General features: G+C 39.3%; 1 protein-coding gene across 2 annotated transcripts; it reads left to right on the top strand.

Annotated features, from left to right (window-relative positions):
• Positions 1-9,360: 9,360 nt before the first annotated feature.
• Positions 9,361-16,466, top strand: LOC115984218 (protein EMSY-LIKE 3-like). 2 transcript variants are annotated; one of them, XM_031107186.1, is made up of 10 exons: positions 9,361-9,690; positions 11,455-11,660; positions 11,754-11,863; positions 11,940-12,192; positions 12,316-12,534; positions 12,616-12,684; positions 15,139-15,381; positions 15,463-15,531; positions 15,670-15,733; positions 16,045-16,466. In XM_031107186.1, the coding sequence occupies exons 1-10, from the start codon at positions 9,663-9,665 to the stop codon at positions 16,092-16,094; spliced, it is 1,311 nt and encodes a 436-aa protein (XP_030963046.1). In that variant the 5' UTR covers positions 9,361-9,662; the 3' UTR covers positions 16,095-16,466. The 2 variants fall into 2 exon arrangements, with proteins under 2 accessions (XP_030963046.1, XP_030963047.1); XM_031107187.1 differs by having other exon boundaries at positions 15,651-15,733; positions 16,045-16,137.
• The last annotated feature ends 746 nt before the right edge of the window (positions 16,467-17,212 follow it).

Genomic DNA, 17,212 nt, shown 5'->3' on the forward strand with positions numbered 1-17,212 from the left:
GGGGAGTGTGTTTCAAATGAGTTTCTTCCCGCTATGGTCCAAACCCAATCGGCCCAGACATCCTTAATTCCTGGCCCAAACTCGCGTACCCCCCCAGTGCAACAGTCTAAGCCCATCCCTCTAAATGACCGAACAAATTTGGTCATGGACCACAATGACCACATAGTCCAGCCCGAAGGAAAATGGCTTAGGATTCAAAGGCCCAAGCACTCCAACGAAAATACTATCTTAAATGTTGTCTTAGGTAAACGTTCCCTACTCATCTCTCTAGAGTCTCCTACTCCCTCTAAACGCAGAGCCATCACCGACGCTGCTCTAAATGAAAATGATCCACTATCGGCGGAGGCTGCTCTTCAACCCCACCGAGGACGATGAGTTGGCTCTGCTGGAACATGCGTGGGCTTGGGAACCTACGCACACTCTGAGAGCTCGAAGTAGTGACTCGGGCACAAGATCCCGCGGCCATGTTCCTTGCCGAAACGTGGGTAGAAGATGCTAGGCTGCGTCGTTTGTGTGTTGATCTAAAGTTTGATCACTGCTGGGTTAGTCCAAGCACCGGGAAAACAGGTTGTCTAGTCTTGCTGTGGAAAAGCTCTATTAGTGTTGATGTGGTCGCGTCATCTCCAAACCATATCGATGCTATTGTTGGGGTTATTCCGGGTGAACAATGGAGGTTTACGGGGATTTATGGCTTTGCGGAATATGCTAGGAAGCAGGAAACATGGTCCCTTCTGCGAAGCCTTCACCGTCGGTCCTCCCTGCCTTGAATGTGCGCCGATGACTTTAACGAGCTTCTCTGGTCCCATGAAAAGCTTGGTCTAGCTCCCAGGCAGGAATGTAAGATGAAAGAATTTCGTGATGTATTAGATGAATATGGTCTCATGGACCTTGGCTACGTTGGGGATAAATTCACTTGGCGGGATAAAAGAGCTGGTGGCTTAGTTTTGGAAAGGCTGGACAAGGCGGTTGCCTCTAACGGGTGGTTCTCTCGCTTCCCGGGCTCCAAGGTCCAGCACCTCTGACCCACTCCTCCGACCACAAGGCCATTCTTGTCAAACCGGATGCTACTCTCCCTAGGCCAAACCGCCCCTTCAAATTTGAACAAATGTGGCTCAAGGAGGGCGGCTGCAGTGACACGGTGGTTAGGTCGTGGGGTTCAACTTCAAATAGTGCAAATATGCTCCAGATTGCTAGGAAAATTCAAAATTGCGGGGAGAAGCTCACAGCTTGGAGTCAGCAGTCTTTTGGCAACATTAAGCACCAAGTGGAAAAGAAAAGTAAGCTCCTCTCCAAAGCGGAATGTGGGGCTGCTAGTGGGAAAATTGGCTATGAACAAGTCAAAATTCTAAGAACTGAGCTTAATGATCTCCTGGACAAGGAAAGCCAGATGTGGCAGCAAAGATCCAGAGCTCTCTTCCTCAAATGCAGGGACCGAAACACTAGCTATTTTCACAGTAAGGCCTCACACAAATTCCGCAGAAACAGAATCTCAGGTTTGAAAGACTCTTCCAACTTGTGGTGCACTGAGGACAATATGATTAAAAATATTGCGTGTGACTACTACCAATCCCTATTCACTTCATCACAGTCTTTGGATTTTACAGGGGTCTTGGATGCTATTAAACCTTCAGTCTCCGAGGAAATGAATGCCAAGCTTCTTAAACCTTTCCTCAGAGATGAGGTGGAGGTGGCTATCAAGCAAATGAAACCTATCTCTGCCCCGGGCCCTGACGATATGCCTTCCCTGTTCTATCAATCTTTCTGATCTTTAATTGATGAGGATATTTGCTCTGCTATGTTAGACTGTCTTAATAACTGTAAAATCCCTTTAGAGATTAACAATACCAATATCACCCTGATTCCTAAGGTTAAATCCCCTGAGTTTATCACGGACTTTAGGTCGATCAGCCTTTGTAATGTGGTGTACAAAATAGTTTCTAAGGTCCTGGCCAATAGACTTCGTGATGTACTCCCCTTGATAATTTCTGAGAACCAAAGCGCCTTTCAGGCGGGTAAGGTCATCACTGACAACATCCTAATGGCCTTTGAAACTCTTCATTTCATGAAACACCATCAATATGGTAAGTCCGGCTTCATGGCCCTAAAACTGGACATGAGTAAGGCCTATGACCGGGTTGAATGGGCTTACTTAGAGGCGGTCATGAAGAAAATGGGATTTGATGAAAAATGGGTTAACCTTATCATGGAGTGCATCACAACTGTCAGCTATTCCATCCTCATCAATGGCAAACCCTCTCCGATCATTCAGCCATCTAGGGGCATTAGACAGGGTGATCCACTGTCACCCTATTTATTCCTCATATGCTCTGAGGGTCTCCACAGCCTTCTACAGCAGGCAGTCGAGGCCAATCAAATCCGGGGTGTGTCTATTTGCAAGAAAGGCCTCCATTTGACCCATCTATTTTTTGTCGATGATAGTGTGATCTTTTGCAGAGCCTCCCTTGTTGAATGCCATAGACTTCAGGGGTTATTGGAGTGCTATAAAAAGGCTTCGGGGAAGCAGCTGAATTGTAGTAAAACGGGCCTTTTTTTCAGCAAGTCCACACCCGCTCTCATCACAGACCAAATCAAAGATGCTTTAGGTGTACAGGAAATAAAACAATTCGAAAAATACCTTGGACTCCCTTCCCTAGTTGGCAGGAATAAGAAAGCGAGTTTACGATACATTAAAGAGAGGGTCGAGGCTAAGCTCCAAGGCTGGAAAGAACAGCTTCTATCCCAAGCGGGCCGTGAAATTCTCCTCAAAGCTGTGATCCAGGCAATCCCCACTTTCGCCATGAGTTGCTTCAAGCTCCCAGCCACTCTTTGCAATGATATTGAGATCCTGATTAGGAAATTTTGGTGGGGCCAGAGAGGTAACCAAATGAAGATTCACTGGACCAAGTGGAGCTCCCTTTGCCATCCAAAAAGCCTGGGGGGTATGGGTTTTAAAGAGCTTCAAAAGTTCAACGTTGCCATGCTAGCGAAACAAGTTTGGCGGCTGCTAGACAACAAAACCACTCTCTTCCATAGATTTTTTAAGGCGAAATTCTTTCCCAACGAGTCCATTCTTGATGCAAAAGAAGGCAATGGCTCTTTCGCCTGAAAGAGTATTTTGAAGGGTAGGGAGGTGATCATGAAAGGGGTATAATGGAGAGTGGGTTCTGGGTCCTTGATTCGAATTTACCATGAAAACTAGCTGCCTGACCCTTATAGCAAAAGGGTGGTATCTCCTATGGATTTCCTTGGCAGTGATGCAACGGTCTCGGTGCTAATTGATAGTGATCATCGCTGCTAGATGGAAGAAACAATTAATAACATTTTCTTGCCCCATGAAGCTGCTCTAATCCTATCTATTCCTCTCAGCCTTAGTCCTTGTGAGGATAGGTTGTTTTGGCCGCATAACCCGGATGGTTCTTATTCTGTCAGGTCTAGCTACAGATGGCTCATGGAGGAAGCTCTAAATGATGAGCCCTCAACCTCGGATTTTTCAAATACCAGGAGCATTTGGAAGGGCGTGTGGAGCTTTCGCGTTCCCAATAGGGTCAAAACTTTGCTTTGGAGGGCTGGTTCAGATACGCTGCCATCCAAGACTAATCTTTTAAGAAGGAAAATTATCACAGATGATCTTTGCCCGGGCTGCAAGCTTAAGAGTGAGACCATTTTTCACGCTATTTGGTCTTGTCCTGCTCTGGCCCCTGTTTGGTCTTCTAAGGTTGCTTGGCTCATGAAATTAACCAAAGAGTGCTCATCCTTGCTGGAAATCTTCCACTGCTGCCAGACTCATAGTGACTGCTTTGATCTGTTTGCCATGGTCATTTCCCAGCTCTGGATGCGTAGAAACAAGCTGCGGGTTGGGGAGTGCGTGGCTCCATTGGCAAAGATTATTGGCTTGGCTACGGATTGCTTGTTGGAGTTCCAGTCTGCCCAACGTCCATCGAAACCGGTATTAGCTTCTAGGTGGTCGCCTCCTCCGTCGGGTTGGGTGAAAATTAACTTCGATGGGGCAACATTTAGTGATAGGAACTTAGCTGGTTTGGCTGGTGTTATTCACGACGATAGAGGTCTTGTCATGGCTGCCTTTACACAAACTATTCCATTGCCTACATCAGTAGAGATGGTGGAAGTGTTAGCAGCTCATAGTGCACTGGTCTTGGCTCAAGATCTGAATCTGACTCAGGTGCAACTTGAAGGTGATTCGGAAATAATAATCAATGCTCTCTCCTTCGGTGACAGGGACTCTTCAAGCTTCGGTCATATTCTGGAGGACATCAAGCTTCTTTCCTTGGCTTTTTAGTGTCTATCATTTACTCATACCCGTAGGTTAGGGAACAAACTTGCCCATTGTTTAGCAAGATCAGCCTGTAATTTCTCCCCATTCCAAGTTTGGATGGAGGAAATTCCACTAGTGTGTGAATCTGTGTACTCTTTTGATATTCCTTAATGATATTGTCTCTTCCCCCCTCATCTTGGGGTGGTTTCTCAAAAAAAAACTTTCCTTTTATTATTAGTTTATAAAAATATATAATAAAAGAGTAGTAGCACAGTCCCCATGAAGTCCCCCTTAATCATGATTAATATTTCTTAAATCATTTTTTAATATACGTTATATTGAATAAAAATTAAAAACCAATTTTCTCTGTTTAGCATGCTTTGTATTGGTTGAAAAAACTAGTTTTTTTTTTTTTTTTTTTGTACTATTTAGCTTATTTTTGTTATTATTCATGGATCCTATTGTAATTTTTGATACCGTTCATGAGTCCCAGTGTACTAAGTGTGGGTTTGGATCCACATTTCCAAACCCACGTTTGTGTTTTCTGCCAATTTTTATTTTTTTTTAGCGCGTGAACAATAATATCACATGTGAGCACTGTGCAGGGGACAAAAGACACTATTCACACACTGTTCACGGGTCCCACGACACTATTTACCCATTTAAAAATTATTTTGCTACAGTATTTTTAGTTTTCAGTTTCAACAAAAATAAGTTGTATCTAAACGGACCTTAAATGTATGTATGTTTGAAAACAGCTTATTTAGCTGAAATTAAAATTTTTTTGTTAAAAGTATGTAAATAAAACTAAAAGGTAGTTGAAATAGTACACTTACACCCATAATAATATCAGAAATTACAATGAGAAGCATGAATAGTAGTAAAAATAAACCAAATAGTAAAAAAACTAGTTTTTCAAGTCAATACCAAACACACACTTATTGAACCACATCCAAAATTAATTCAAAAGCACATTTATCGAACCACTTCTTTATCTTCGGTTGTTCTGATCGGCTTTTCTTTGTAATTTTTGGTCCATTTCCTTTTAATGGAACATCTCTTTTTTGCACTCCCTGAGTGCCTACTTCATTTCCTTTTAAAATTAAAAAAAAAAATTTTTGCCAGAATTAATATATTTAAAGATTTTTTTTATACTTTGGCAATCTCTTTGTTTTGTAGAAAATTGGATATTTTAAGTTTAAGTATTCATTGAATTGAACATTTAAAGAAAAACTTATGTGACAAATGAGAATATATATATATATATATATAAAAGTATATTACCAATACACACCCAATCATTTTTACATGCTTTAACATATACAATGTTTTCATAAATAAAATAAAACATATACAATGTAATATAAGAGAAATAAAATAATGAAAAAAGCTAAATGAAATTTTTTTCTCTTCTGTATGTATGATAAAGTAGAGTATGTCCTAAACTTTAAATCATAAAATTCATAGCATCTTCAAATGAAAACAAATATATTTATGCATTCTTATACCCCGAACTCACTAAATGAAAAATAAATAATAATTTTTCTTTTATTTTTTTTTAAAGACGATTATGAATATGAGATTTACTTATCATATATATTATATAAAATTGAAGCCTAATGAAAATCTAAATTCAATCCCAATTTGCTTCTAATTGTAATCTAATTTGATACCAAGTTTACATTTTAATTTAATTAATTTTTGGGCCAATGTATATATTCACTAGCGTCACTGCGACAGTGTCCACAGGCCTGATCCTTCCTCCACACACGAGGATAGGGTCGAACTATGCAATCAAAGGAGGACAGGCTGCTTCATGGATTGTCTCAATATTAAAATCGAAGATACCACAATAATCATACACATTTACCATGTCAACTACCTTATTATCACTGCACTCTTCAACATTACCAAACATAAGTTTTTACTTTAAAACAATACATACACACACAATATAAACTTCCATAATTTTTTTTTTTTTTTTTAAATCAACCTATACCACACATGTTTCACCCTCCCATTGGTTCACTTAACCAAAATTATAAAAAAATAAAACAAAACAAAACAAATCACCTACTCTACTTAATCTAAACTCAAGCTATAAATCACGGTTTAAAAAAAAAAATGTTTAAACCCCACATTTTAGGGTAATGGAAATGGAAATGGAATGTAACACTAACAAAAAAAATTTATGTAAGGTTATTACATTAAAGTGTGACAATTTGATTTATTTGTTTTTAATGGGTGCAGATGTCGTGTCATATCCAATCAAATTGCCTTGTTATCAAATTTTAACTACTTATCAAATTTTAAAGAGATAAACTTATAAAAATATCCTATCTCTTTTATTAAGCAATGCTTGTACAAATATGAAAGGCCGAAAGTGGGACAAAAAAAGAGTAAAGCACTTGTGGGGGAGGATTTTGTTCCACGCCCCGCAAGCTTATTGTCCTCTTTGGGGAGCCAAGTCCGAAAGGTTTTGGTTTTCGACCCCAAGTATGGAATTCCAGGATTTTCACCTCAGGCCAAGGGGTGTAGTAGTGGTACACTCATGGTTGCTCCAAGGGCTTATAAGCCATGAGTGGGACGCATCTCCAACCGATGTGGGACAAAGGTGTCAAGCCAAAATAGCTACAAGGTAAAGCTCTTGACCTGAGGTGAAAATCCTGGACTTCCATACTCGAGGCCGAGAACCAAAACCCTGCGGACTTGGCTCCCCAAAGAGGACAATAAGCTTACAGGGCGTGGAACAAAATCCTCCCCCACAAAAAGGCACTTTTGAGGGGATGTGCCCCATCAAGAGTATTGTCCACTTTGGGGCAAGGGTGGGATTGGACCCGCCATGTCCGCGCCGCATGTTACCCGCACGGCTTTGTTACCCTCCAGGGGCATGCCTCTACCACTACTACACATGTGTAGTAGTGGTACACTCATGGTTGGCTTATAAGCCATGAGTGGGGTGCATCTCCAACCGATGTGGGACAAAGGTGTCAAGCCAAAATGGCTACAATGCAAAGCCCTTGGCCTGAGGTGAAAATCTTGGACTTCCATACTCGGGGCCAAGAACCAAAACCTTGCGGGCTTGGCTCCCCAAAGAGAACAATAAGCTTGCGGGGTGTGGAACAAAATCCTCCCCCACAGTACTATTATAGTATTATGCTATTAAGTAAAAGGATGAAAAATGAGGATAATTTTGTACTTTTTTCTTTAATGTTATTCCTTTCCCCTTTTTTTATAACCAATTTGGAAGGAAAACAATGGTGGACTTAGGTGAAAAACTTTATCCACTCTCATTTCACTCCAACCAAACGTCAGAACAAAGGTTACAAACCATGCTCGCATAAGGGTGTGGGGGGGGGGGGTTGGGAGGGGAGGAGAGGAGGGGGGAAGTGTTATAGCATGTACGCCAACCTCAATGGTGTTTTAGCCAAATTGACCTTAAAAAAAAGTTGCATTTTTTTTAGTCAACCTATTTTCTATTCACCTACATTAGCCTCGAGACTTTATCACTACTCTATTTAAATGTTATCTCTATCCTATTTCTTTATTCATTTAATCATTTACACATTTGTCACTTTAACTGAAGCATCAACCTCCATCAAACCTAGCCTAGAATCATATCTTTTTAGTAGTGCCAACAACTAATTGACTCAGACTCAACCAATTTATGTGTCGTAATCAACTCTATTGCAACCCCTCACTTTGCCTCTAAGTCCCACAAAGTCCTTGCAATCAAATCACAAATTTTCAATCTCTATCCCCAATCTTAAAGCCCTCACTACCAAACCAAGTTACTTTAAATTCTCTAGAGCCCCTATCTCCACCTATACCAACCCTATGGCTTGAGTGGTGGTTGGATTGTTATTGGCATGGCAGCGATGGCCTTGAAAGAGTTCATAGCAAAACAAATCCACATTAGGGTGGACTGATGGTGGTCTATGGTAATGGTGTGGTGGTTGGAGAAAGATGTGGGCTGGGTTGCACTGACATTAATAGGGGTTCTTCCACCTTAGGCGAAAATGGTCAAATACCATCTTTGGCGAATATAATTAGTGATTTACCACCGTTTGCGAAATAATTAGTGAAATACCACTCTTTTGGAACTCAAGTTCCTGAAGATCGAGTTTTACATGTAACTCAAGTTATATAAACTCGAGTTATGTGCTGACTTGACATTTTTTTTTAATTAAAAAGTCCACATGGAACTCGAGTTGTTTGCAATGTGGACATTGAGCTTTATAAAATCGAATTCTATGAAAATTTGAACAAGGGAATAAAACTTGAGTTCCCAAATTGAAGTCATCCACTCCTCTAATACTGATCAAAACAAGAAGTCAGCAAAAACTAAGTTGTATAGCATTAGTTAATGCTTTTCCAAAAACAAGAAGTATGTGATCTCTCTACCACTGCCCCTCAACTGATAGAAACACTTGTTGCCCTCTACAACTAGTCACACTAGCATTGGTACTATCCTGCTATTACTCTGATCTACTACTTGTACATATGCTTTACAAAGCATAAGCAGTTCATAAGACTATTTTGCACTCTTAAACATCAATTTTATTTCTATGATACAAGAAGTCACACATAGTATGCATAAATTTTTTTACATAACTTAATCTTATAGAGCTCGAGTTTTATTTACAAGGAACTCAAGTTTATCAAACTTGAGATCCACGTGGAGCTTTTTAATTAAAAAATTGCAGGTTAGTGGGCGTCATTATGGAACTCAAGTTTTAAAAAAATGATAAATTACTGAATATTTATCAAACGGTGATAGATTACTAATGATTTCGGCCAAAGATGGTATTTGGTTATTTTTGTCTTCTACCCTATCCTAAGCAATTTTGTCGCAATTTGTGAATGATAAAGTGTTGAGGTTGATGCGTGATGACACTTTTATTGATGTTTAGCTATGTTCACATTCTCCTCAAAGCAAATTGGAATCAAGTCTAGATTATAGACAGCGGAACTCAAAGTAAACCATAAATTGAAAACAAAACACATCCCCCCACTTCATAAACCCATTTGAAATCCGACACACACACTCTCTCACTCTCACACACAAATTTTTTTTTTAAGAGAAAAAAAAAAAAAAAAAGTGGCACGTATTACTCACTCTTTCACACAAAGTCCGAAAAACCCCAAACTCTCTCTTTCTCTCTCATCAATAATCAGAGAGTTGCCGTTGAATCCCTCGCCTTCACAGAATCACAAATCCACATCCAAACGTCGTCGTTTCCCAAGCTCCACTCTTTTAAGCTCAAATTCAAGCTCAGCTCTCTCTCCGACCAATTTTCGCTTCCCAATTTCTCTGTGAAAGCTTTTAGGGTTTTCTCTCTTATTTGCTCTTCAAATTGGGGGAAAAAGCTTTGGTACTAAGCTGGCTATGGACTACGAGCCCTACGATAGCAGTGGTAAACATTTTTCTCTTCTAAATTTTCAATTTTTTTGTGCTTTTTGGGTTATTTGGGTTTTTTGATATGTGGGTATGTTTTGTTTTTTGAGGGAAATTAGGGTTTGGGGATTTTTCTGCTTGAATTTTCTTCGTCAATGTTCTTGGTGGGGGGGTTTTTGGGTTTCTTGGAGTGAAAGAAATTTAGGGTTTTAGGGTTTTTGGACTGTGATGAAATTATTGAGGGATTGGGATTTGGGATTGTATGAGAATTTGGTTTCTGGGTTTGTTAATTTAGGGGTTTTTGAGTGTTAAAGTTTTGAGCTTTTTGTATGATTTATGAGCTTAGCTATTTTTAGCTTATCAATGGGGTTTTATAGAATGGAAAGACTTAGTCTTTGAATGTTATTGGAGCTTTTGTATGTACGAGTTTTTTAGATTAAAACTGTTAAAGTTATCAATAGGTTAGATATGGTGTTAAAAAGAAAATCTTTTTGTTTTGACTTCAGGGAAGTTCGCATTTGAAAGAGAAAACCTGAATGAAATTTTGCAATAATGCTTTGTATGATGTATGTGAAGCTACACTCTTGTCACATTGCAAAAGGGTACTCATTTTTAATTAACTTAGTAAATAAAAACAGCCGAAAGTTTAGATTCCTAAAGCTTTCTGGAGTTGTTGTCTCTACTAGTTAATCCCTAGTGGTAGGCACAATGGGCTGGGGTCACGCCTCAAGAAGCAGCAGTTACTAGTTCGAATCCCGCCATCCCCATATCCTCGAGGCCAAAAACTTACTCATTAAAAAATTGCACCTCTTTTTCATAACCTAGGAGCAGTTTCTTGCTATCATGAGTTTCAGGAGAACTTCTTGTTCTTCCTAAAAGGGAATTTTTTAGTTTAATGGTGAATAACTTTATTTCCAGAAGGGGAGAAAATCTGGTTGATGTACTCTTCATCAGTCTTAACCTTAAATGGATCAGCTGTATTCTCTATTGTTTCCCTTAAACTTGGGCCATTTGTCCCCCCTTTTTCTTTACCCCCCTACCCCTCTCTCTTGGCCTATGATCCTTTTGTTTATACCCATGACCTCAATGGAGCCAGTTGAATGTTGGGATCATAAATCTGAGGTACAAAGCTTTTGCTTAATACCTAAAGGGCCAAAACTTTTAGTTGCACCTCAGCTATCATCTTTTCCATTGAGCAATGCACATTTGTTTTGAAGTGCATAAGTTTTATTGGCTTGAGTGCTACTTAAGAACACTTTATATGTACTGTGTTTACTATTTTGTTCTGTAGTTTTCTCAACTATGTACGTGCAGTTCCATTTGCATTTGTTTTGAGTTCTTATTCTCTAATTTTTATCACCAACTAATAGATTAAATTTCTTTTTCTTTTTTTTCCTTTTTGTTTTTGATAAGTGCTACAGTAACTTTTCTGAATGAACATGCTATGGAACTGGCCTATTTGCTGAAAAAAATGTCACTGATCTTTGTCATCACATGCTTTTTGATCAAATGAGTCTTAATGAATTGACTTATTTGTTTGCAATGTAATTTCTTGTGTTATAGTTATATGGATCAACCCACACAAATTGCCTTTGTTTGTAAGAAGCTATTTTCTGGAACTTGCAATAACCAAATCAGATCATTTTTCCATGCTTCATGTGTGATCATCCCCTGGCATGATTTTTTCTAAAAAATTTATTTCACCAAATTTAGGCTGTGTCCAATACTCTTTGGCTTTAATAAAGGTTTTTTTTGCATTCCAAAAAAAAAAAAAAAATGGCAGGAACTGATGATGATCTTCCTCCATCACATCAAAATAGAATTCCTAGAGGGCGTGTTGCCGGAAATGGAAGATCTGCTGTGGCTTCTGTTCCATATCCTAGGATGTATGGTGAAACTGATATGGAGACCCAAATTCACCAACTCGAGCAAGAAGCATACAGTTCAGTTCTAAGAGCCTTTAAAGCTCAAGCTGATGCCATTACTTGGGTACTTTGTCATTTATTTTAATCAGGAATCTAATGTCTTTAAATTTGCTTGATCAGGGTTAAATGACTGCTACATGAAATGTATTTTCTTCAGGAGAAGGAAAGTTTAATAACAGAACTTAGAAAAGAGTTGAGACTATCAAATGAGGAACACAGAGAGCTTCTAGGACGGGTTAATGCAGATGATGTCATTCGAAGGATAAGGTCTGTACGATCTGTTAAATTTTAGACAGCTCTTTTCTCGTCTTTTAATGGGTGCTGAATTGGGTAATGTCATTAGGGAGTGGAGACAGGCAGGTGGGCATCAATCTGGCATGCTCGGTACTGGTCAAGCTGCTCATGATCCAATACCCAGCCCTACTGTCTCTGCATCTCGCAAGAAACAGAAGATTTCTCAGCCAGTACCATCACAATCCTATGGTGGACCATCTCCTACGTTTCACCAACAAGCAGTAGCAGCATCTCACCAGCCATCTTCGTCCACCGCAAAGCGAGGATCAATCCCAGGACCAAAGGGCAAGAAGCAGAAACCTGTAAGTTAAATTCATGAAATTTGGAGTTGAACATAAAAAATTTGTAACTGATTCATGTGTATGATTTCTTGCAAGTTTTGCATTTGATTGGTTTGTTCCCATACTGTTCCATTTTGTTTACAGGGTCAGGTTTTGCCTGGTGCTTCTTCAATGAAGCAGTATCCTCTGTCAGGCCCTACTGGGAGGGGTCAGGTTGCTAATAGGGTTTCTTCTGGTGCTCTTGCGGGTGAGCATCCCGAAGGAGCAACTTTTGATCCATTGATTGGGAGGAGAGTGAGGACCAGGTGGCCTGATGACAATAACTTTTATGAAGCTGTTATAACTGACCACAATCCAGTTGAGGTGTATATTTGGTCTTGATTGCATTTAAATCATTATTGCAGCAATCTATGTGGCTGAATATTATCCTTTAATTTTTGTCAGGGGCGACATGCTCTGGTCTATGATATTGGCAGTGCAAATGAGACATGGGAATGGGTTAATCTCTCGGAGGTATATCTGATGCTTTTTCCCCATGTCCTACAGAAACTTTCTCTTACCTGCAGCTTTCTGAAGCTTTTTAAGGTGGTAGAAAGGGCTTAGATCTGCTTGTTGCAGAGAAAAGGTGCAGCGCCTTTCTAGCGGATTGAAGCAACAATAAGCACCAAGAGTATGATCCAAGAAGAAAGAAACAGAATAGAAAGAATGATAGGGAAATGATTTAAGTTGGTGTTTGAGTTCAATTCAAGGGACCCAAGCTAAAGCCTGAATTATTGGATGGCAAAAGGCTGCTTAAAAGACTAAAAGATACTAGGCCCTTAGTACACCGTTCAATACCAGCCCTTGATTTGTTGTCATGTCCTTTTAATGTCAGCCTTTTCAAGTTTACTAATGCCACAATTTGGAGTTTTGTATAGAAAGGAGAAGAGAGAAAAGCTTTATCTTTCGGGAAAGGGGAGGAGAGGAAAGTATACATATTCTCTCTCATGTTGATTGGATGTTAAAAAGAGAAAAGAGAATAGAAAACCTTACATCATTTATGGACCATTATGCCCTTTCTCATTTAACAAGTTGAAAGTAAAATTTGTTGGTACCTCCATCCATATCTGCCCACATTTGGGCAGATTGTAGAAGTGGGCCTGGGATGGAGAGCTTCTTTCCCCTTCTTTTTTTTCTCCATCTAGTCAGTGGTTGGGAACTCTTCCCACTTTTATTTTTCCCTCCCTCCCTCCCTCCCTCCAACTCCTTCTAGCTAAGCCATTAAAAGTCAAATGTTATTCAGTTTTTTTAGCAGGAAAATGTCATGAATTTATAAAATTAACTTAAGTCATAATAGTAAAGGCCAACATAAAATGACAAGATTGCTAGATTCTATGCTAATTACTGGGCCGATCTAAGTGGACTATTTGGTCACTTGGCCTTGGTTTGTTTCTTCCATGCCTTGCATCATTTCTATTTTACCAACTATATTTTTCAAATTTCTGTATTATGACTTTTTAACACTTGCATAGGTTTTGTGAAACATATAGAATATTCTGAAACATATAGAATCTGTTTAACTGGTGTGGTTGCCATTTGATGATGGGGTCAGCTCTCACTGGCTTCCTTGTAGACGACAATACTTATTCTTTTAGTTGCCGACTTATTGTTGATTTTACACTTTGTGACTTGAGTGGATTACCTCACCCATTAATGTGGTCAAAGAGACACAGCTATGGAGGCGTGTAATAGCTTTGAAGTTTGGGGAGGGATAGGCGGATTGGTGTCATGGATGTTGGATAGGGGTACACATGGTTGTGGGCTTTGGAGGAGTATTTGGAAGGGGTGGGATGATTTTAGTCAATATGTGCGATTTGAGGTTGGCTTGGGGAATAGAATCCGATTTTGGCATGATTGTTGGTGTGGAGAACAGCCGCTTAAAGTAGCTTTCCCATTTCTATTTGAGAATGCTGCTAATCAGGAGGTGTTGGTGGCAAATTTGTTGGAGTGGCAAAGTGTGGGAAAGAGGGAGTTGGGATGTGAGGTTCCAATGGGGTTTTAATGATTGGGAGGTGGAGTTGGTGGGGGTTTTTCTTCATTTACTGGATTATCATTCTCTTTGTAATGAGGATGGGGATCGAGTGGGGTGGAGGTTGAAAATGGATGGAGGTTTTGATATGGTGCTGACACTTTTCCTTTAAAAAGTATTTGGGGTGCGAAGGCTCCACGGAGGGTATCTTTCTGTTTGGACAGCCACATGGGGGAGGATTCTTTCTACTGATAATTTGAGGAGATGAGGCTTCACGATTGTGGATTGGTGTTGTATGTGTTGGTGTAGTGGGGAGAATGTTGATCATCTCCTGATTCATTGTGTAGGGGCTTCCTGGTTATGGAGTTATGCATTTAGATCCTTTGGAGTCTCTTGGGTCTTACCTTAGAGGGTGGTTGATCTATTGGCTGAATGGAGGAATTGGTTTGGGAAGCACACGTCAAATATTTGGAATTTGGTACTGCATTGTGTGATGTGGATCATTTGGAAGGAGCGTAATGGTCTTTTTTTGTGAGGATTCTGAGCGTTTAGGGGACTGGCTCATAGCATTGTTTGCAGGGATGTTATATTGGTCTCAAGCTTGGTGATTCACTTCAAGTGATTCCATTCCGTTGTTTATAGATTCCCTTTTTTCTTATACATAAACCCTTTTTTCTTTGTTGTTTGTACATATTTTTTTGGCTATTTCATTATTCTTTGTGAAATGGTCCTTTATCAATAAAATTATTATTTCCTATAAAAAAAATTTATGTGGTTGGGACTTTCATGTAGACTAAAAAAGAGCACTTTTCACATCTACACGACATGTATTATATACTGCAAAGCTGAGTTTTGGGATGCCTAAGATGCCCCTTTGTATGGTATAATCTGGCAGTTAATATATTAGTTCCATATACATATTCTATTTTGCTTTTATTGATTCTTAGTTCTTAATGCAGATCTCCCCTGAGGATATCCAATGGGTTGGTGAGGATCCTGGAATCCCCCGTCGAGGGGGTTATGGTGGATCAGGTCATGGGATGAATAGACCCATTGGCCGTGATGGTATTCCAGGTGCAGGAAGAGGTAGAGGGGCTACAAAGGGTCATGCCAGAAAAGATTTTCTGCCATCGCAAAATGGAATTGGAAAGAAAGCACCAGATGATATAAAAATTCTTCACACAGATACTCTAATCAAGGAGGTAAGTGAAACCTCCATCATCTGTAATTGTAAACTTTTTAATGTCTTTACATTTGTATAATTTTCTGTGGAATTTGGATAGGTGGAGAGAGTTTTTGGTGCAAATCATCCAGATCCTCTTGAAATTGAGAGAGCCAAGAAAGCATTGAAGGTAAGAAAGAAATTACACCCCACCCTCCCTTCCCCTTCTCAAGTACTTTGTTGAGGGTGCCCCCACTCTTGAGTTTTTTCTCAAGCTTTTGTTGCTTTTACATCTCTTTGCTCAAACAGCATGTATACATCATTGCAGGAGCAAGAGCAAGCACTTGTTGACGCAATTTCAAGGCTTAATGAGATTTCTGATGGTGAAAGCGGTACAATTATTTGATCTTACCTTGCATTATTCTTAGGAGCTTAGGTTGCCCTATATAAGCTAACTTTAGAACTGTGTCCAGCAATTAGGGCTGTTTAAACAGTCCATGGATATTGAATGTGTCCTTTGTTCTTTAGCATTTGATGATAAATCTCATCAAAGAAGTCCTTGTTATTCCTTAGCTTTGGAAATAGAATGAACTTGTTTTTTATTCCATGGACCCATAATTCATACCTTCTTACCCCCCTAATTAAGGCTAATTATTTGACTTGATTCCATTTTAATGCCCCATTTTTGTTCTTTTTTAAACAGATGAGGGTGGCCACCAGTTCTCGCTTGGGCAGTCAATGGATCGAGATTGATTAGGGACTGGTTACAACAGAAAGCAGGATTATAACATACAATTTTAAGGCTGGAGGAGGTTAATATGATGGATAGAGTGTTAAGATTTTATAATGGAAAAATCTGATTTGAAGGTTACTTTCTAGTATAATACTACCATCTTCCAACTCTCTCTCTCTCTCCCCCGCTGGGGATGACTCTGGGCTTGGGACAATTAGTAGGATAGTGCTATTGTAGGGATGGATGGGTATTGTTGTAGCTGCTGCTGGGTTAATAATTTATTGGTTAACTGAGTTCACTTAGGAGATGCTGATGCTAGTGTACAATACATTATTTGGTTAGTGATTAACGTGTGGTGGTCCTGTATAAATTTGTGTTATTCATGCGTAACATCTCTCTCTCTCTCTCTCTCTCTTTCCCTCTCCCTCTTTCTCTCAAATCATCATTATATATTTAGCATGAGGTTTTGCAATGGGACATGTTCTTTATTTTCTTAGCACTAAAATTTTAATAAAAGTTTTGGGCAACCACTTAGCGGGATATATGTATCCTGTTTTCTGTAAATAGTTGGTAATCTCTAGTACATTTGTTTATCCAAAAATAGATAGAAAATAAAAGAAAATACTTTCAATTAAATGACAAGATAAACTTATTTTTAATAACTTCCCAATAAGCCAAGCTACATGCTCACCCTTTTGTGTGACGGTGACTAATGTGGACCAAAAGCTCAATATGCGGTCTTTAGGCAGCCCCCGCCATGCAATTATTTCTTAGTAGACAGCTCCTCTCCAAACAAATTAGAACATGTATGGAACTTTAACTATGCTCAGGGAATGTGCATCTTTGACATCTCATCCATGTTAACCTTCAAACAAATCAAGAAAGTGACATTAATTTTACGAAAGTAACTTCCTACTTTTTGTCTGCTTTTAGAAAGACTACAAGGAAAACACAAGTAAATAAATCATGGTTCAATGTTTATACTGGAATGATAATGGTTCTTTTGAAAAATTAATAGTATTGAGTTGGGCTTGTTCGTGCTAGTGTATTGGATATTATACAGACCCGTCCAATATATTATAGGCTTCACTCAGTAGCATGTGAAAATGGAAGCAAATTGTTTACCAAAAAGAAAACT

Source organism: Quercus lobata, chromosome 4, assembly GCF_001633185.2.
Source record: "Quercus lobata isolate SW786 chromosome 4, ValleyOak3.0 Primary Assembly, whole genome shotgun sequence".
Taxonomy (NCBI): Eukaryota; Viridiplantae; Streptophyta; class Magnoliopsida; order Fagales; family Fagaceae; genus Quercus; species Quercus lobata.

Coding starts and splice junctions, on each gene's coding strand:
- LOC115984218 (XM_031107186.1), top strand. CDS start 9,663: ATGGACTACGAGCCCTACGATAGCAGTG. Junction 9,691..11,454: donor CGAGCCCTACGATAGCAGTG/GTAAACATTTTT, acceptor AAAAAATGGCAG/GAACTGATGATGATCTTCCT. Junction 11,661..11,753: donor AAGCTGATGCCATTACTTGG/GTACTTTGTCAT, acceptor TATTTTCTTCAG/GAGAAGGAAAGTTTAATAAC.